General features: G+C 39.4%; 1 protein-coding gene across 1 annotated transcript; it reads left to right on the top strand.

The window, feature by feature from the left end:
* Positions 1–1,106: 1,106 nt before the first annotated feature.
* TEK (TEK receptor tyrosine kinase) lies at positions 1,107–21,209 on the top strand (the record flags this gene model as incomplete). Its single annotated transcript, XM_010162494.2, is given in 20 exon segments — positions 1,107–1,259; positions 4,178–4,309; positions 5,469–5,609; positions 6,344–6,490; positions 7,506–7,651; positions 7,926–8,067; positions 8,458–8,619; positions 9,445–9,579; positions 11,655–11,948; positions 13,243–13,542; positions 14,019–14,173; positions 15,413–15,623; positions 16,343–16,453; positions 16,808–16,998; positions 17,382–17,495; positions 18,364–18,434; positions 19,026–19,066; positions 20,192–20,288; positions 20,766–20,865; positions 20,978–21,209. Coding segments are annotated over 20 exon segments (2,918 nt in total), but the record flags the coding sequence as incomplete, so codon positions are not given.
* Positions 21,210–22,266: the final 1,057 nt, after the last annotated feature.

The following is a 22,266-nucleotide window of genomic DNA, read 5'->3' as shown; positions in this document are numbered from 1 at the left end:
GGACCCATTCGAGTGTACATGTATGTGTGCACGTGTATGTATGCATGGGTGACACCAGCAAACTTAAAGTCAGGCTGACCAGTGAGTATGAGAACCAGCTGTTAAGAGAGACTGTAGGTCCAGGCCAGTTAAGACCCATTTTGGGGCATGTGATCAGATGAGATCTGCCAGTACACCTGACTAGCTGGCAAGTGAGAATAGGATTGGGCTATCTTGCATGGGTTGTTCATGCGTACATGAGTCCTCTGCGCACATGCAGTACCTGCAAAGGCACAGTTCTGCTGTGTGGGTCTGTTGGATGGCTTTGTCAGTACAGTGTGTGTGAGCACATGCATATATGCATTGCTACATCTGGCTAGACATGGCATTGGACAACTGCAGCAGCCTTGCTCTCACAAACTGGAGTGAAAGAACTCCTAGAGGTCCTGAACTATGCTGGATGCAGCTTCTCTTTGACAGTCACCAATGTTCAGATGTTGTTACCTGATGATCCAGGAGGGGTGGGAGAAGACCAAATGCTACTGCCTTACTTAGCAAGTGTCTGTGACCAACCACAGCAAACCTAGAATAACATAGATAAGCTCTATCTATGCTCTAAGCTCTAAACTCCTTTGGTGAAAAAAATAGAAGAGATAGAAACATGATAAGTCTGCGAAGAAAATGATAAAGCTGTGCTGTGTTCTTCCCGCTTTGGTCTGCTGAGTAAGTCTTTGTGCTACTCTGATTAAATAGGACCTGGCTGGCATTTGCTATTTGACTCCTTCTGGCCACACTAGACTCCTTACAGATGGTCACCCCTCACTTCAGGAAATGCTGGGAAATAAAATGAACACTTTTAACCACTAGACATTACTGTAAAGAAATGCTGAACTTGAAGTTGTTTGTCCCATTCATCTACTAAATCTCCTCAAGATCTAGTTTCCTTTTTACTTGCAACTCTCCGATTATCAAAAACTAGTATAGCTGTCAGCAAATTCATAACTAACAAACAGATTCTGCTGCTTAGCTCATCCCAGCTGTCCTTCCTCAGCAACCAATGCAAACTCACTTCTGTTTGTGGAGGGGCAATGGCTTCTGTCTGTTGTATCTGTGTGCTCCTTCCCCAGGTTCCTTCATCCACTCTGTGCCCAGGCATGAAGTGCCAGGGGAGCTGGAAGTCTCCTATCCACAAGTTCAACCACAGGATGCAGGGGTTTACTCTGCCAGATATATAGGAGGGAACCTCTTCACTTCTGCTTACACAAGGCTTATTGTAAGACGTAAGTTCCATTAACATGTGCTGATGATTAATTATTTACAGCAGTAATTAATCTGAAATGAAACTTATACTGTGCCCAAATAAGGGCCAAAATCTTTCTTGGCATAAGCTCCCGTCAGATTATGTCAGAAGGAACTGTTTCCCAAGGATCTTTTGTACAAGCTGATACTGATTCAAGCAGCTAAGAGAGAAAAAAATTCAGATTTAGGTTCAGTTCTTCTTAGCTATTGCTCGGACAGCTAGCTCTTTTCTCAGCATCTCAAGCTTTACAAACACCAAGAAAGCATGAACAAAGAAGGTTGCACTGGGTATCCCATGAATATGAGATGTGGCTCTGAGTACAAAATAGGAATTTCTAAATGTTGTTGTTCTCTATGGCAGGCTATATCCAAACCCATTTATCCCAAGATTTCTCATCTTTAGCATAGGTTATTGTAATGTCACAAACTACCCCAGCCTTAGTTAGCTCTTGAAGTTCACCTCCCAGTGGATGACCTGACCAGCTGACAGTGCAGGTGGATATTTTCCATTAAGCATTATACATGTGTCGTAGCTCATGCTGCTACATACATTTCCATCAGATATAAGGAAAATTACATCGTATGAACTTGGATAGAAATACAAAACCAATATGTAAAAATAAATAGCTGTTCAAATATGTTACATTATGGAGAAAATATCTGATGGTAAAATGTATTTTACTTGCTAACATAAATAGGATACTTCCAGGAGTTGCAAATGAATCAATATAGTGCCCCAGATTTGCATTTTGAAGTTATTGCCACCTTACTAAATAAAATGATTCAAGATTTATACTCTAGTGCCAAGCTAGAAGACTTATCCATAAATTCTGCCCCTGCCTTGAAATAGGCTTTTGTCTTATCCATCCTGCCTACAGAGAAAACTTCTGGGGCATAGTCTAGGAGAAGGCTAGGGAGCACACTAACAATACAGAATGGATGATTACATGCTGCAAGAGACTAGCAAAAGAACTTGGTTAAAAATATATGGCTCAAACAACTCCAAAGGCATGTAAGCAAACACAGGCAGACTCCTGTACTGACCCTCTGACCCTGATGACCAAGGGGACTGATAAGAAGAATGAAAAGCGAGACCTGGAGGAAATGGGAGTTGCTGATAAGGAACAAGCTCTGCTGGAGAGTACAGTATTGTCCTGTCTTCAAACTCCAGACTCCGCCTTGATGACCACTGATGGTGATGGTTTGAAGGAGATGATTGTGCATCTAACAAATGACAAAAGAGAACTTCTATGGGGTCTATCAGTCACCAAGGACCCCCAAGCCTATTTCCAGAACCTTGTGGACTAGGCCCATTTCCAGAACCATCTGGAAGGACTGACTAGGCCTGCATGCATATGCTAATCACCTCCACCCATTGGGAAGGCCCTTAAGAACTGGAGCAGATACAAGGCAACAGCCTTGGCCATCAGTGGGATGCTCTCACTATCCTGGATCCACAACACAGAAGGAAAGAGGACAATGCCATCACTGCCAGGAAAGAATACAAGAAGAATCTTGCTTGTTGCTAGAAACTGGGGTGGTGAGACTTTCTCCTCTATTTCTCGCTTTCCTCTTTTTTTCTTCCACCTTTAAATGTTATCTCCTCTCTTTCTAGCTTTCCTCTCTTCAGTTCTTCCATCTTTCTTCACTCACTTCAGTGTTACAATACACACAATCTTGTTCCTTGTTCAATAAAGAAAGTTCTTTCACATATCTGATTTCTTGGTCTGGATGCACTTTTATTTGCCTCTTAGGAATCCAGAACCTGTGTCAAACCAGGCTTGAACGCAGAGTTCTCAAACTGGTCCCTGACATATGGTACTGCTCAAACACATGTCCTCTCTTCCTTTCAATTAGCATTATAGACACAGACCAATGACTTTCCTCAAAGCTTTTTTTTTTTTTTTTTTTTTTTTTTAAGAATCTACATGTAAGAATTTCATTCTGGGAGAAGGAGGAGACAGAGCTCCAAGTACTATTTTTATTCATTAAATGTTTGCTGAAATCTGAAAAACCTGATCCAAGTCTGGATTATTCATTTTTAGTGGGCCTGCCTCAGGACTTCCCAGTTTATTATCTTCTTAGTCCTAGCTTTACACTAGAAGAAGTCATGAAGGTCTGTTTCTGTGATGTAAGAAACGTTGTTATAAGTCAAATAGCGGAAATTATTGAGTCCCCTCAGCTCCCACTGATTTAAAAGCAGCTCAGAGAATTTTGCATCTTTTAGGGATAGACAGAAGTGGGAAAGAAAATAATGATAAGCATTAAAACAACTGATTGCTCTTAGTCCATTTATTCCAGAAACAGGTCACAAGTTGATTGATCCTTCTTATAAAGACTGAATGAAGATAGTAAAGATACAACAAATGTGAACCCAGTCTAATGTACTTTCAAAAAAACCACTGTTATGGAAAAAAATCGTGACTTGCCAAATGCTGGTACAATGCCAGTGATGCCAAGCTTGGTCTTGCTGGCTTACTGCCAGTACAGCCAGCTCCAGGTGAAGCCTGGACCTTGTGTAGCTCTTGGATCCCTGCTACAAGAATAGAAACCTTAAATACAACATCTTTGCCAACTTACAAACTTATTTTTCCAAACTAAAAAAACCTTAAAAATCTATCTCTAGTTTCAAAAATGAAAGTCTTTTTCAGTTCCTTCCTTGAAGACGTTACATAGTATTACTGTGTACTATGCAGCAGTTCTGCTCCAGAAATAGAGGCACTTCCACGATGAAAAAAGTGATTCCTTACAGTAGGTCAGTTGTCTGGGATTTTGGGGGGTTCATGTGGATCATATTTTTTATGTATTTTACTGTTTGACTTAGTTAAAAAGAATTCTACTACTCATTGGTTACTGAATAAGAAGACAACAAATATGTCATTATATTTTTGCATAAAAGGATGTGAAGCTCAGAAATGGGGCCCTTCCTGTAGCTCTCACTGCCCTTCCTGCACGAACAATGGCATTTGTCATGAAGATACTGGGGAATGCATCTGTCCTCCAGGTTTTATGGGAAAAACATGTGAGAAAGGTAAGCAAATACTATTTTCACAGATTGCTTATTAATTTGTGCTCAGTAGCAGGAGTTGGCAGATTATTGGGGGAAGCATCAAATGGAGTTGCCTTGTTTTACTCTTTATAGCTATAGCATTTACTGTTGGTGCTGGAGACAGGACAGTGTTGGGTGAGATGAACCCTGAACTAGTAAGGTTGTTCTTGTTGTTGTGATTTAATTTCACCTTCTCTTCTAGTAGAGACTATATTGCCAGGGAAGATTAATGTTTCCAACTCTTCTTGATCAACATGCAGCTGGACAGGCTACTAGAAAATCTCATCCAGGCTCCCTTTCCCACAAGAGGCTGGACAGTATGATCTTTCAAGGTCCCTTCCAGCCTGGGTTGTTCTATGATTACCCAGAAATTCAGTATGTTCAAAGCTACTGACTGACTGTTAAATGCATGACAAAACATGAGATCTTAAGAATAGACTGTCACTAGGAAATGGAGGCATGTGTTAGAGGTTCCCTGGCTAATTCTGAACAAGCTGCTAACATGCTCACAGGGTGATTTGTCAACAGTGTATGTCTGTTTGTGGATATCCATGTCTGTGACCATTAGTTTGGATTCTGGAATAATTACAGAAGGTGTCACATTGCTCTGATCTCTCCAAGTAACTTTTGGGTCCAATGCTAAGTATGTATCCTACTATTCTGACTGAGTTTCAGTGCTGCAAATACTAAAGCTAAACTATTGGAATAGTTGACATCTGAACCAGTCTAGTATAGCACCAATCATACCAGAAAAGCAAAACCTTGAGCTTGGCAGTTTCATATGCACTGACCTCCAAGATTATTTGGTTTTCATGGCACCGTTTGTCTGTTTTATATTAAAAAAGCTTACAAAGAAGGTTTATTGCTGAAGCTCTGCCCCCGCATATCCAAAGCAATGGGTGCTTTGATGATGGATCCTCACAAAGGGGAAAGATACGCTTTTTTGTGCTGCCTGAAATTAACCATTAGTACAGCCATGGCTTAAGTTGTTATGGATGTTAATATATCTGGTACTTGAATGGTAAAAATGCTGATTTTTATTTTAATTTATGTTTTCTGTTGTCTAAAGCTGTTTATTAGAAGCAATAGCTCATTTGTGGACTTAGTGCTCTTGGGCTTTTTTTCTCTCTCCCTTCAATAGCTTGTGGAGCCAATATATTTGGCAAAACATGTGAAGAGACCTGTAAAGAAATCCATGGCTGCAGAAATTATATGTTCTGTCTACCAGATCCATATGGTTGTTCTTGTGCCACAGGATGGATGGGACTGGAATGTGACAAAGGTACAGTAAAAAATTTGAGGAATGGTGAAGAGTCCTTAGTGTGCTGCACATAGGAAAGAGAACTAACAGAGCAGAGTAAAATACAGGATTTTTTAAGGCATAATAGTAATTACATATTTCAGAGGACCATGTCAGATTCACAGAAGAAGGGCACAGTAAAGCTGAATGCTATTCAAATTGTTCTGCAAAACAAATTTATGTTCTACTGAGACATTAAAAATTCTCCAACAGCTACAGTGCTGCTGTATTTCTACAAGTCACAACATTCTATGATTCTATGATTCTATGAAGTCAAACTGAGCAATTACGTGCCAAACATATATCCATTGCTGAGCAATACTGAGCATAATCAGCCTTGTTCATTTCAACTAGACTGCAAACTCTTTGGGACACAAAGCACATCTTCCTTTATGAATATGTGCCATCTTGTTCAATGATGAAGCCTTTGGACACTACCACAGTGTAAGTAAAAAAAAACCAGTGGAGATTGAAGAAGCTTCCACACTGGCATCTAGTCTACAAATGACAGGCATGGACACAAACGTGCTCTACTTTTTTGACATTACTGTGTTCTCAGGACACTCTGTGGATGATATAGTGATAATACATATAGTTGCAAACTAGAGCCAACCAAGGGAACTAAACCCTACTGGAGAACTGATGCATGAGATTGAAAAGTAATGGAAGATATTTTCTATTACCTTTACACTAACTGGAAACATATGTACTTGTAGAATGCAAACCTGGTTTTTATGGATCGGATTGCAAACTCAAATGTAATTGTCACAATCGAGGCACATGTGACAGATTTAAGGGCTGCATCTGTACCCTCGGATGGCATGGTCTGCAATGTGAAAAAGAAGGTAAAGCAAGGTAACACGGTAGTAAATGGCTTTTCCCAGTGTAACTGAAACAGATCTTCATGCTGGTACAGCATTTCCACTCCAGGCTGGTATTCTTGCTCTGTCAATTGCTTTCCAGGGGCCCAGATACTTCTGTACATCTTTATTCCAATGCTTCTGCCCCATATGCTGGATTTAGCAGGGTGGTATGCTACTATTTAATCTGATTTTGCTTTCAGTAGAGGTATATTTGCAAACCTTACTCCATAGGATTTGACATTGACCTTAATATCAATTACTATCAGAAACTGAATGTCCTACCTGCATGATCACCTTTTAGATAGGCTCCTGCTTTACCATTACTTACCTCTTACTCATCTGCATACACTCCTATACCGTGTGCCTCATGATCTGAAATTGATGACTGAGACACTAAGACAATCTGAGAGTTTAAAACAGCTCTGTCTCTCTGAGAGAGAGTTAAGCTTGCAAAACTGAACATACCTCGTTCAGAATCTCTTTGGATTCAGACAAGGTTCACACGCAGTATTTGATAAGATGCACTCAGCATCTACTATTTCTGCTCAATAAATAAAGTGACAAACATGTTGTTAACTTGTAAAAGCTTTCAAGCACAAAAATAAGCAGAGAAGTAAGACCGTGATCCAGCCAGACAAACTATACTGTTGTAATCTGACTGCTCTTATAAATAGACAAAATGGAGAGCAAATAGATACCATACATTCAGTACAAAATGTGTGCATGATTTTGCCATAGCTAGACTGCCTGTCCTTAGAATGTCAGTGAGAAAGAGAGGGAAGGGGAGGGAAAAAGAAAGAAGAGTGGACACAGGGCTTATTCCTTCTCATGTGATATTTACACTGATGTAACAGCGCTGACTGTGGCAAGCGTGATCCTTGTGTATGCCCACTTGAGTGAAGGGAGAACCAGACACATTTGCTGCCCATGTTCATTGTACTCCTAAACCTGTTTTGGTGCTGCCTTTTTAAAGTTCTGTTTGAAGGCTGACATTAAAATACTATATATTCAGCAGATCTTTCACCTCAGATAGAAAACTTACTAGATCCTGTAGAACTCAACTCTGGTGTCGAGTTCAAGCCTTTTTGTATAGCAACTGGGATGCCCCTTCCTAAATCCGAAGAATTTAAACTTTTGAAGCAAGATGGAACTGTCCTAAGGGTAGGCTTCTGATTAACTGCTTCCTATTATTTCTGATGTTCATACTGACTTTGTCTGTAGTTAATGCACACTATGCTTTTCAAGCATGTGAAATTTTTATATTCTGAGATACCTCATGAACTGGAGCACATACAAAACAGTGGAATTGACCATTGTAGACTCTTCCTATTGATATCGCTAACCTCTAGATGAGTTCCTAAACTGTGAGAAAATGTAATGGGAATATTCCTAAATGCCCACACTTTTTGGGTCTGTATGTCTTTTGTCATTTCAGCCTGCCCTAATTGTTACCAGTAATCGCTCTGAAGCTATGTTTACAATTAATCGAATCCAGCTGCGTGATACAGGAACCTGGGTCTGCAGTGTGCAGACAGTAGCGGGAATGGCAGAGAAACCATTTCAAGTTACAGTCAAAGGTAAAAGCATGAATCTCTTCGGGTATCTTTGCCTCTCTGCTTTTAAGGGAAGCTTTATACTCTAACGAGGCAGAGCTTTCAGCTCTCTGCACTGCAGGACAAAGTCTGAATAAATATGTACAGTCAGAATATGAACAGAAACCCTTTATAAGCAACATACTGATTCTGTGCATTGAAAAAATAACAGTGATGGTAAGGATTAGAAGAAAACCCAAGATTTTTTTGGAAGATCCAAACTGCCATCTTTAGAGTATAAGCCCCTGTCTACTTTGTAAGAGTATTGAAGAACACCTCCCATTTTCCTGTGTATCTAGGAAGATATGAGAGTTTTACTGATATAATTAAATAACAGAATTAAAAGGCTCGTTTAATACTTCCATTCTTGCTCAGTTCCTCCTGTGCCACAGTACGCCCCAAGACTGACAGACAGCGGACATAATTTTCTTATTATTGATATCAATGCTGCGTTACATCTTGGAGACGGACCTGTTGTGTCAACAAAACTCCTGTACAAGCCAGCAAAACGTTACCAGTCCTGGATGTCTGTGGAAGGTAAGAGAACGTTCTTTAATTCCCTTAAACACAAACTTCAGCTGCATGCTGAAACATAATGTAGTTCCTGCTCTTGATTAGACTCAAAAGACTCTACAACACATAAATTTTTTATGACTGGACACGTGACTCTTTTTATATCACTATATAAAATGTTCATGTGGGTGTGGTATACCAACAGAATTCAAAAGTGTATATTCAGTTTTCAGTAACCAAAGAGTTCCCTCCTCCTTCCTTAAGATAAACAGTACTCAGTGTTTGGCCCAGCTTTTGAAAACTCCCATGTAAATAGCAGGTTTTCAAAAGTAGTAAGCAGTATGGAGACATCCTGGAGCATCTACAATCTTCCTTCATTTCTACTGTGCTCTCTGGTGAGACAAATATCTTACCTAAATATTTATGGGGAACAGTACGAGCAAAATTAAGCCTGCTTCTGAGTTAGATAATCTCATCTAGTCCTGTTTTAACATTTTATGCAAGGCCCAAAATATTATAGGAAACATTACAGGAACTTTAACAGGTAGCAAACAACTGCACTAATTCAAGATAACCCAAGATCTGTATACACAATGCACACTGCCTAAGCAACCAATCCTGCTCTGTCCTGAAGGATGGGCAGATGGAAAAAATCCTTTGGACTGGGTTGGAGCTCAACTTGAAGATAAATATACATTTTTAAACAATTTATCTTAGTGAATCAGAACAAAATAAGAGCCTGACTAACTTACCTTCCATGGTTAGTGGTTCAGGAATATTTTCCAAACCTTTTCTTCCTTAACATTTTTCAGCGTAGACTATAGCTTTACTTTCTCCTTTTGTTGCCAGTAAAAGGCACAACAAAAAGACTGGACAATCTGGAACCAAAAACAGAATATCAGTTCTGTGTTCAGCTGAGTCGGCAAGGGGAAGGTGGGGAAGGCCATCCTGGACCACAGGCTAGCTTCACAACAGCTGCGCTTGGTAAGTCATCATCTTGGGTTTTCACAAAAGGGCTGTTTCAGCTATTTTTCTCTGTGATCTATTCCCTGATCTTTGCCTGAGCACTTTCATTTGAGCGAAGGCTGGACATGAAAACTATATAGAGTCTTTCAAAATTATCTTGGGCAAAGAAAAAAAGAAGAAAAAAAAATCAAAGGTGAAAAAAAAAGAAACAGAAAAAGACAGAGCTATATTATTCTCCCTAATTTAGAGATGGGGGATCTGGGAATGGAAAATTTACATATTTTAGCTGGCTGTGCAACAGAGCTGGAGGTAGAAATAACATAATTATAGAATGGTTTGGGTTGGAAAGGACCTTTAAGGGTCATCTAGTCCAACTTTCCTGCAGTGAGCAGGGACAACTAGATCGGGTCGCTAAGAGCCCTGTTCAACCTCACCTTGAATGTTTCCAGGGATGGGGCACCCGCCACCTCTCTGGGCAACCTGTGCCAGTGTCTCACCACCCTCATTGTAAAAAATTTCTTCTTTCTTATCTAGTCTGAATCTACCTTATTAGTTACCCCTTGTCCTATCTCTACAGACCCTGCTAAAAAGTTTGTCCCCATCTTTATTAAAGCCCCCTTTAAGTACTGAAAACCTGCAATAAGGTCTCCCCAGAGCCTTCTTTTCTCCAGGCTAAATAACCCCAACTCTCTCAGCCTTCCTTCACAGGAGAGGTGTTCCATCCCTCTGATAATTTTTGTGGCCCTCCTCTGGACCTGCTCCAACAGGTCCATGTCTTTCTTCTACTGAGGACTCCAAAACTGGTCACAGTACTCCATGTAGGGTCTCACCAGATCAGTGTAGAGGGGGAGAATCCCCTCACTCAACCTGCTGGACATGCTGCTTTTGATGTATCCTAGGACATGGTTGGCTTTCTGGGCTGTGAGCACATATTGCCAGCTCATGTCCAGCTTTTCATCCACCAGTACGCCCAAGTCCTGCTTGTCAGAGCTGCTCTCAATCCCTTTATCTTCCAGTCTGCATTGTTACTGGAAGTTGCCTTAACTCAGACAGAGGACCTTGCACTTGACCTTGTTGAACCTCATGAGGTTCACATGGGCCCACTTCTCAAGCTTGTCCAGGTCCCTCTGATGGCATCACATCCCTCAGGCATGCCAACCGTACCACTCAGCTTTGTATAGTCAGCAAACTCACTGAGGGTGCACTCAATCCCACTGTCTATGTCACTGATGAAGATATTAAACAGTACTGGTCCCAAACGGACCCCTGAGAGACATCATTTGCCACTGATCTCCATTTGGACATGAAGCTGTTGACTACAACCCTCTAGATGTGACCATTCAGCCAATACTTTATCCACTGAACAGTTCACCCGTCAAATCCATCTCTCTCCAATTTAGAGAGAAGGATGTTGTAGGGGACTGTGCCAAAGGCCTTACAGAAATCCAGATAGATGACACCGGTAGCTCTTTCCTTGTCCACTAATCTAGTCACTCCATCATAGAAGGCCACTAGGCTGATCAGGAAGGACTTGCCCTTGGACAAGCCATGCTGGCTGTCTCAAATCACCTCCCTGTCCTCCATGTGCTTTAGCATAGTTTCTAGGAGGATCTGTTCCATATATCACTTCTTTTGCACGCCAGTTTTTCCCCCTCATGCCAGATCAGGTATACTTCCTTGTAGTATTAGATCAGTTTACTTAAAAAATGAAGATGTTTGAACAAGCAGGAAAGCTTTTAGTCCATTAAGGATGCATCCCAAACTGAACACAGACATACAAATGAGGATAATAAATGAGGATTGTACCAGGAACTATCTAACGAGAGAGCAAAAGAGCTGGCTTCTGATGTCTAAAAAGTGCATCTGCAATGCCAGCTCAGACCTTTTTGTTGACAAAACAGCTATTGATAAGATACTTTGGGACTATCATCACCTCTTAGATGTAACTTCTGCCAAACTGAGTGGGGTGGCAGGGAGAATTACCCTTTGTCACTCCAAACTAGGGCAAGTGGTTGGGAATAACTGGCATCCCTGTTTTAGCTTGCATACCAGATATGAGATGTTGTTCCCTGTCTCATTGTGGCTTTTCCAAGGTCTTCCTCCACCAGAAGGTCTCACTCTCTTTCCGAAAAGTATGACATCACTGAATTTGTCATGGCATCCTTTAACACTGAGGACAGAGGATGACATTCGTGTTGAAGTGGAAAGAAAGAGCGTGAATGACAATGGTGACGAGAGCAGTGTTATTACTCAAGTGCCAGGAAATATGTCTACGCTGATCATTAAAGATCTTGAGCCTAGACAGCAATACATGTGCAGGGTACGGGTGAACACCAGGTCCCAAGGAGAATGGAGCAACTATCTGTATGCATGGACTTTCAGTGACAGTAAGTAGCTGATTCACATCCTTCTGCTTAATTCTTCCTCTTTCCCCCAGTGAACAGACTGATTGTCACTTAATGGCAACATCAAATGTCATCCTTTGTTCTGGTAACACTCAGTTCCTCATGATCACTTGTGGTTGTTATTACAATTATTATCAAGTGTCCAAAGAAATTCTTAGGCTGCAAGTTATCAGGAACTAATAATGAGTTTTTAAAATACATGGGAAAAACAAATTAAAAGCTTGGGCATCTACATCTTCATTTTAGTGTGATTCATGCTTCTGGCACACATAGCATGTTTTAGCTCCTCATAGTGATCAACCCACAGAGCTCCCTACTGCAAGCTCTTTTGTTACTCAAAAAAAACCCCACTCAGACCCTGAAATTCAGTTATGACGATGCAGAAAGAGTCAGCAGTTAAAGAAAGAAGAGAAGATACAATGCAAGGTGAAACCTCTGAGAGCAGAGCAGTTAACTGTGCTACACTGAAGACCAATGACTGCCCTTGAATTCCCTGAATATGAGTAGTGTCCTTTCAGAATGCCACAACAAATGGCCTATCTGAATGAAGTATCAGCTGAACAGATGTCCATCTGAATGGCTGATGGGTGCTACTGCCCATACCACACTGGAAAGGTGGGCTTCTTCCTCCTTAGAGGTCCTGTGAGGAGGCCCTCACTGAGATCCTACATGTATCAATGACTGTCATGGGACACACCAGTTTCCTAAGCTCTGATGCCAAACTGCACTAAGAAAAACATTAGGGTACTGTTTTCCAGGAGAAGGTACTTAGCTTAGTAGTCATGGGTGTGTCTGCAAGTCTAGCTCTCACCCCTGCTGGTGGTTTTCTGATTAAATTTGTGGAAATGTTAGTATCTATTTCCCTTCTTTCTAATAGCCTGTATCCTGAATTGCTCCCTGAAGCAGTGGGAGCAATGGGACAAAGGAATCACATGGGGTTGATGATTCAGTATAGAAGGAAATTAACCATTTCTGCATTAATTTGAAAGCAATCATGTTGTCCTTGCATAGAGCTCAGAGAACTTGTATCTTCATCCAAGGACAGGAGTATATCAAATGCCACTCCAACCTCTGCTGGAAGTATGGAGTACTGCAATGTGGGTGACAAACCAAGTTCATAAAACTATTGCATTCAGCTACCATAGCTCATCAATGAAATTCTGCTTCTGTTTAGTACAGCAAAAGCACCAGGAAAGTGTTTGGCTCACTGTGGGAAGGAGAAAGAGGTGGATGTACACTCCAACGCTTTGTGTGTGTATGTTTGTGTTTTTCCCAGGAATCCCTCCTGCACCATACAACATCAGGTTTTCTAACACCACAGACACATCCTCAGTCATCTCTTGGACAGCTGCCGAGGGTCATTCCATCTCCTCCATCATCATCAGCTACAAAATTTATGGCAAGGCTGAGTACAACCACATTGATATTGTCATAAAGAACACCAGCATTACTCAATACCATCTGAAAGGCCTCGAGCCAAATACTGTGTACCAGGTTCAGATTAATGCTCAGAACAACATTGGCTTGAGCAACCCAAACACATCGTTTGAACTGAAGACTCTTCCAGAAACTAAAGGTTGGTTATTCCAGCATGCTGGTCTTGCACAAACCAGGGCTGGTGGTATAAATTAGTTAGCTAAGTCATAATTATTTATTTTTAATATTAGTTTTCTTTTGTTCCTGATTTTTACACACAACACAGTATCACCAAAATTTAATTCTCAGTTCACTGCATGGCATTGGTGAAATGACAACACACAGCATTTGTATGTGCTCGACAGCCCCTAAATTCAAGGAGCTGCATATAATAGGACTTTTAGATCACCGAATGTGACATCAGCTCTGCTCTGCCTGAACTCAGTGAGACCTGCAGGTGCTCAAACATCTGAAAACCAGAGAATCCAATGTCTGTGCTACTTTTGGAAAATAAAGGGATGTATCTCTATGTCTTTATGTAGTTTACGAGACAGGACTATTTAGCTATACATTGTTCACAGTTTTTTCAGAATTAGATGGAAATGATGATAAACTTTTTATGTGCTTCCTCAACAGCTCAATATGAATCAAAAGGAGGCAAAATGCTGCTTATTGCTATCCTTGGCTCTGCAGGGATGACCTGTGTAACAATCCTCCTGGCCTTTCTCATCATGCTGCAGTTAAAGCGAGCCAACTTCCAGCGCCGAATGGCTCAGGCTTTCCAAAATGTGGTGGTGGGTTTCCAGCTTTCTTGTTTCAGTGTGGTTATTAATTTTGGCCCCACCTTTTCCTGTTTTTTTTTTTTCTAATTCCTTTTCCTTGGCCTTCCCAAATACTGTCTTCTCTTCTTGTGTTGTACTGTTGTTGTAAAGTTTCTCTGCTAGTGACCTCGGAGCTACATCAATCACAGTTTTAGGTTATGAGGCAGAAAACCTGATTGAAAAAAGCTGCACACCATTGATCCTCCTCCCTTTTCTCCCTTGTCACACTTGTGTATGACAAGTACCAAGCAAGATAGAATGGAGGAGCCTGTTCTCCCTCTGTGAAGTTGTGCCTGATTTTGAAAATTACAGTATTTTTTAAATGTTGCTTTTGAGCACCAGTAACTGCTCCATCATGGCTTTTCTACTTGGAGACAGCACACCAGGGATCTGTCAATGGCAACATCATATGTCTGTCTGTGAGGAAATTGCTGAAGGCTCTAACACCACATAGAAATATCTCTGTGTATATATACACATATATATTTTGTATTCTGCTGTAGTTTCTATATCACTCCGCTTTCCAGTGCTGTTCTCTCACTTCAAATGGGAACCTGTGAAGCAGAATTAAGCTGGGCCAAAAGGCTCATCCATATGGATCTGCATAGGTTGTTTCATAAACAGGAGGCCAAGGTGCTCACCCAGAAAAGATGACCAGTCCCTAGGCTACACAGAATAGCTCCTGCTCCTTGTCTTGAAACTTTTCTCACAGAAGTATTTAATGGGAATGGGTAACTGAAGTACAGATGGAGAAAGACCATTTCCTCTCTGTTTCCTTGCTTCTTCTTTCCTCAGTCTTTCTACTAAGCCTGATCGGCACAGGATTCAGTCAAGCCTAAAATAAGATAAATCTCAAATCTGAGACTTAAAAGTGGTCTTGTGATGAGTTTTACCAAATGATCTTTGCCCAACTCTTTCACCTTCAAGATGATTACAGAACTGTTCAGGAGGTGTAGGTCTGCAAAGGTACTTAAGCATAAATCAGGAGACTGATTAGTTTTGTGGGTCTGGGCAGAAGTGCTTGATACATTTAATGTCTCAAGTAGGTGTAACTGTCTACTGTACTCACTCCTGGATAAGCAAGAGATGGATCAGGCTCTGTGTGACTGTGTACATGAGTGAACACACGTGTATTTGGGGAATGTAATCAGAGCATTGCTCAGTAAAGCAGAAATCACAACTAATGTCATTTTCTTAACTCTGTTACAGAGGGAAGAGCCAGCTGTACAGTTTAACTCAGGTACTCTCACCCTGAGCAGGAAAGCCAAAAACAGCCCAGATCCCACTATTTATCCAGTTCTTGAGTGGAATGACATAAAGTTTCAAGATGTGATTGGGGAAGGTAACTTTGGGCAAGTCCTGAAAGCACGCATTAAGAAAGATGGCTTACGCATGGACGCTGCAATTAAAAGGATGAAAGGTAGTAAAGAACAGAGACTCTGAGACTAAAGATTTTTCTTGGTTGTTTGTTCCAAGTGTTTTGCTGTCATAAGAAATGCTTAGTAGCCCTCTCCTAAAGCTAAAATAAATATTGAAAGTTGATAGTGATTGTATCAGCTGGCACTAGGCTAAGATTTGTGCCCTGGCAAAAACTGCATTTCTGTGTATATACATACTATGAGGATCACTCATTTTCTTTACACTTTACACTTACTGAGTGTGACTGCTAGAGAGAACTACAATATGTAAAATACTGAAAGAATGTACATATTTTCCTGAAATTCACTAGATCATTATCTAGGCAAACTGGGAGACACTATTAAGTATGATGGCCATTTAACAAAGTGCCAAGGTCTGCATGCAGGCAGAAATAATCAACAGTACACACATAGAAAGATTTTTAGGCAGCTAGTTTTCGTATGGTCTGCTATGACATTTTACATTCTCAATAAAGGAAGTGATATGGTATATTAAGTTGCTTTCTTTCTCTGCAGATGGCTGCTACAGACATTAAGTTCTCTCTTTTCTTCCTTCAGGTGAAAAGTCCTAGTTTTTTCAGTAAATATTAATTTATCTTAGTTTTTCTATTGGAGCTGAAGCAGTAGTTCTCCAGGCAGCCCAGAGTCCTCATAATTAACAACAATATGGTCATAATTCAGTTCAAAGGAAAACATAAATGCATGCTTATTTGATTTTCAGAGTATGCCTCAAAAGATGATCACAGAGACTTTGCTGGAGAACTTGAAGTTCTTTGTAAACTTGGTCATCATCCCAATATCATAAATCTCTTGGGAGCATGTGAACATCGGGGTAAGATACTCTTGAATAGGTGTACTTTAAAAATCAATTTTAGAAAACCCCACAGAAGAACGCATACAGTCCATAGAGACACGAGCTCATAAGCATGCTTTTCTACAACATTGGTTAAAAGCCCGAATAAACTTGGTTTTAGATCTACAAGCCCACATGAATCCTTCAGAAATTATGTTCAACAATAGCTCTAAATTCTCCTCTGCACTTAGGAATTATGCTGTTTGCTATTTCCCCTCCAGTTTGTTTTATGTTTATCTATCCCTTTTTTTACTCAAAGCAGTGTAAATGTCCAAATACTATTACTGACCACCTTTTACTTTGTGATATGCTCACTTTCTGATGTTTCATTAGGATATCTTTATCTTGCTATTGAATATGCCCCCCATGGAAATTTACTGGACTTCCTTCGCAAAAGCAGAGTGCTAGAGACGGACCCAGCATTTGCTATTGCCAACAGTACTGCATCGACACTTTCCTCTCAGCAACTTCTGCATTTTGCAGCAGACGTTGCTAGAGGGATGGACTATTTGAGCCAGAAACAGGTCAGTCTTCAACTCTACCCACTGAAAGCACAGCAATTCAGTTTTCAGGGACTATGCCTTTTAATTAAATCAAAATAAGGTTTTAATTTTAGCTTCTGTAGCACCTACTGGTTCAGTTTTATTTTGTTGTGTTCACTTAGCCCCATCAAATGCTATGGTCATGGGGAATCAAGGAAGAGCCATTAAAACTTACAAACAACATGTTAACTAAGTGATTTCATCTTCAGATAAAGTTTAAAATGTTCTTGGTAGTGACATACCAAGTCATTTGTTTTGGTTTCTGTTCTTATTCTGAATGCTTGAAATTTTCAATACAGCACTAAAATAATACATGTAAAGCTCAGAGACACTGTGGTGATTTCCTTTTTTTAAAAAAATTTTAGTTTATTCACCGAGATTTGGCAGCAAGAAACATCTTGGTTGGAGAAAATTACGTTGCAAAAATAGCTGACTTTGGCTTATCAAGAGGTCAAGAAGTTTATGTTAAGAAGACCATGGTACGATCAAAACAAACTGATTTAGTCTGTTTTCCTCACTTTTTGTTTGCTCGTTTCTTAATTTGTGTTTTCATATGAAAAAAGACGCAAACTCATGGGTACCACAGAACTGATTATTTAAATGTTATGTATTAACATGTGTAAATATTTATATTGTGTTTATTAATATACATACATTACTTTAAAATAAATTCTGTACCATGTTTATAATATAATATACAATGTAATTTAAAATTATTTCTATGGATACAGATGGCAGTAAAATAACCAGTTTTGCAGCCAGTTATGAGATTTAGTAAAAATGCATTATAAAAAAATATATAAATTTGGCATATGAAGAGGATATGTGCATGTGGGTGTATCTGCACAGTTATGAAAATAATATTTTCATACCAGAATTTGTCCATCTGAGACAAAGTAGTCTAATTCTATTGAAAGAGCCTGAAGTTATCAAGATGGTAACCAGAGGCATGTCAGGATCTGTGAGCTGAAAAGAGAGCTGTCCAGAGCTAATGCTTTAGAAGATCTGAAAGAGGAAGATGTGTAATAAGCATCATGAAGTCATAGATCAGGAATAACACCAGGTGGTCAAGGGAACAGGATGGTTAGAGGCATCATAAGACATCACTCAGAAATTATTTCCATTTCCTCCCAATGCTGGTTGGAAAAATTTTCTACCAGCTTTAGTGTGAACTGCTCCTTTAGGAAGTAAATGCACAACTTAATGAAATAAGGTTATTCACCTGATAAAGCTTACTTGCATACAGCCAGTTTCCATTAAAGTAACATGCAGAACAATTCTTGGGGTATAAACTGCAATATTGCTATTCCAACCAACAACAAATAAACTTCATGAAATAATTTCCAGGGACGGCTTCCAGTGCGATGGATGGCAATTGAATCTTTAAATTACAGTGTTTACACTACAAACAGTGATGTGTAAGTATGTTTTCAAGTGATTTTTTGAAATAAAGAAATATTTTTCATTATCAAGGAAAGTTTGACAGCCATCATGAGATATCTACTCCTAACTCAAAAAACTCAGTAGGTGTGTCAGCACGAGTGAGTGATGGAAGCAAAAATAAAACCCACAACAAAAAAGTTGCTTTTATTTCATTATCAGTGTCTGAACAAGTGCTGTGCTCACAAGCTAACTGGATTTGAGCTACTACTTTAGCTGTATTTCTCATTTGAAATCAGAAACCTGATGAATCCTTGGGAGATCCAGGGGAACTCAGTACTTTAGTCAGGAAACTGGAAGAGATATTTGGCAAAGCAATTCTGTAACAACACTATTTGCTGACAGCTCACAGTCTAGTAAAGGACTCTTGTTGATGGACTCCCAGAGAATTAATTTTGCTGAAGATCTCACTCCTGCTTTCTGATTCTACAGACGCTATCATTAGATAAAAATTAATAAAAAAAATATAAAAGAATGAATCTCACTTCTCTCTGTTCTCTGAATACTAGCAAAACTACCATTTTAAAATATGACATCTTGTTGCACTCTATAATATCCCTTTGTTGCAGATGGTCTTACGGTGTCCTATTATGGGAAATTGTTAGTTTAGGTAAGTAACTGAATTCTCTGTTGTACAAATATAATCAATCTGAGCCAAGCCAGCTCCATTCACTCAGTCTGTTAAAAATTTATTGCTTTGCAACATATTTCAATTTTTTCTGTTTCATTCTACTAAATTTTATTTAGCTTCAGTGTGCTTGGAAATGCAATTGTCACATTTTCAGTTCAGGTACCATTTAAAATGAGAAAAACATAATGACCATGTTTTTATTGCACCATAAAACCTAGGCCATATCTAAATATAAATTCAGCATATTGCATGATATATAGCCCTAAACCAATGCCCTAAACCAATATGTTTCGAGTTTGACGGGGGGCTCTTCTTCAGCCTTCCCAAGTTGTAAATCAAGACATATTTTAATGACTTTTGGGCGGGCAAACATCTGCTACTCCAAGAATTTTCAAAGAAAATTTTTGAACATTAATCTTCAAATAAAATTTAGAGTTCACACACCTCTATTCCTGATATATGTGATACAGCCTCAAACCATTGAAAATGTGTTACATAGCTTTTAGGATTTGCCTTGGAGTGTGCCCCATGGTCTGCTGGCCAAGAGATGCATACTGACTGAGGTGCACACTGTGTACTGGTCTAATTGTGAACTCGTGCTTTCTAACTTGGTCACAGCTTTCCTTACTAAACGGGCTTGTGCTAGATATGGATGGGAACTAACACACTGCAGTGTAGAAAATCAAGTCTAAGCAACCAAACATCTGCAAAAAGGGGCAAAGCCAACTTGACAGTAATAGATCCATGAGTCCATACTAGATCTTACTAATATCATGCTAATGAAGGAATGACTTGCCCATTGCCATCAAGAGTATTGCAAAACCAGTTCATATACAGTCAGATGAAGGCCCTCAGAATTGTAGAGAAATTCAGGCCAGCCCCCCAGATTTTAAAAAATTATACTCGCTTTTATTTTTCTCTTCAATATTGTGCATTAAATGGTATAGAAACTTTAACAACAAAAATGTAGCTGCAAAATGTTCCCTAACATTGGACTAATTTACCTGTTACTCAGTCAGTCATTCTCTTTAATTTCTGCTATGAAATTAAACTTTATTTTCTTAAAACCACTATGTTCATGACAACGGTTAAACTCTGCTTTAGGTGGAACACCATATTGTGGCATGACATGTGCAGAACTCTATGAAAAACTGCCTCAAGGGTACAGACTGGAAAAGCCTCTCAACTGTGATGATGAAGTGTAAGTAACTGCCTCAGCATACAAAACAAAACAGAATAACACAACATCTGATACAGAAAATATATGATGTCTACAAGAAACTAATAAAACAAACATTTTTTTCAGGAAAGCATAAAACATGCATTTAAAAAAAATTAAAAGGGGTGCACAAGTGGAAATAATTACTTAAGTCCTTTTGCACCCAGCATACACTGTTATTTGCCATGAACCCTTTCCTAGGCTCTCTGCTCCTGCCAGATATCCTGTTGTTTACACAGCATGTCTGGGCTTTAGCTCAAAGAGAGCTTTTTGACTATTCCAGAGAAAAAGAAAATTCTTTTCAGACAGCAACCAGCTGTGGAAAATGTAACTCCAGCCACGTACAAATCCATTTTCCTTTGAAAAATGAATTGTGCACAATCTGCCAGTAAACATGAATTTGTAGCTTTAACATATGTATCTAAATTATCAAATGTTGGTGTTTTGGTGTTTTTAAAGGTATGACCTAATGAGACAGTGCTGGAGAGAGAAACCATATGAAAGACCATCATTTGCTCAGATACTGGTGTCACTGAACAGGATGTTAGAAGAAAGGAAGGTAAGAATTGAAGCCCTAGAAAAGAACTAGGCCATGAATAATTTCAGCACAGTTTAGGATTCCCAGGGTAACACATCTTGCATCACTCTCTTTCTGTTTATTTTCTTCCCAGACCTATGTGAATACTACCCTATATGAGAAGTTTACTTATGCAGGCATTGATTGCTCCGCTGAAGAAGCTGCTTAAGACAGCAGAAATCTTCATTCATCAATGATATATGGAAGAAAAGCAAAACTCAATCTTCTGGAGCCCAAAATGTGATGTGATGTGTAGAACTGTGTATAGCTCTAACTGTATATAATACAGTTTGACTACAGATATGTATGTGTATATCACACAATAACCTCTGCCTCCACAGGCTGTAGAAGTGTATATACTGTTCAGAGTAGGAACAGAATGAAGTAATGAAATCTGCTGTTTCATATGCAGGGTTTACCTTTTCCTAGTCATGTAGATATAGTGTATACATACAATTATTTTAATGCACTAGGTATTGCTATCTTAGATATTTTTGACACTTTTCAAGAGCTACTGATAGCAAAGTGGGGATATTATAGCAGTATTTCATAGACTTTTCGTTGTGACTCAAACAAAAATGCTCAGCTCAATGCAACAATGGGAGTTAGAAGCAGATGTCAATCCAGTATGCTCACCAAGGATAATTAATTATTAAGTAAGACTCCTATTTGAATGTAAAAGTGAGCTAGTGGAAATAATCTGTTCAAAAATCCTATTGACATTTGTAAGATATAAGGCACGCTATTGCTCTTTCATTGTCCAATTTAACAGTCAGTGTTTTATGCTATTGGAGGCAGCCATACAGCAATTATCATGAAGCATAGGATTGAGGAAAATACTATATATTGTAAAACACATTTTTACAATTAGCCTGGATATACATGAGGCTTATTCAATTTGTACTTAATTTAATAATTTCACTGCATAATTATAAATTACTACCTATTATATACAAGCAGGACTGACTTACTTTTGCTTATTTTACCCCTTATGCAGTTTGTAGTGTGATATGGCCTCTTAAAAATATTGTGCCGAAATTCTTCAAAACTATTATATTTGGCCTGACAGAGACATCTTCTAATCCTTAGGTTAGATAGAGAGAGGGAGGATTGGCCTGACCTTCTGGTATCAAGTCAACCACCTGGGATCCTGTGGACTTACCCTATTTAAACTTCACAGATCAGCTAACCTCAGGCTTTGCACATATGTTCCCCTCATTCCCTTGTGACTCACCAGCTCATAACTGACCATCAGATCACAATGACTTTCTAGCTGGGTGGATCAGGTCACCCCCAAGACTTGGAAGAAGACGCTAGAGAGAGAAAAAGAGAAAAATATTTCTCCTGATATGTAGTTTATGGGTGGGTATTTGTTGGTTACAA

This window comes from Antrostomus carolinensis, unplaced genomic scaffold (assembly GCF_000700745.2).
Source record: "Antrostomus carolinensis isolate BGI_N321 unplaced genomic scaffold, ASM70074v2 scaffold512, whole genome shotgun sequence".
Classification (NCBI taxonomy): Eukaryota; Metazoa; Chordata; class Aves; order Caprimulgiformes; family Caprimulgidae; genus Antrostomus; species Antrostomus carolinensis.
The sequence above is the reverse complement of the archived record's forward strand: the minus strand, read 5'-3'. Positions and strand labels throughout refer to the sequence as shown.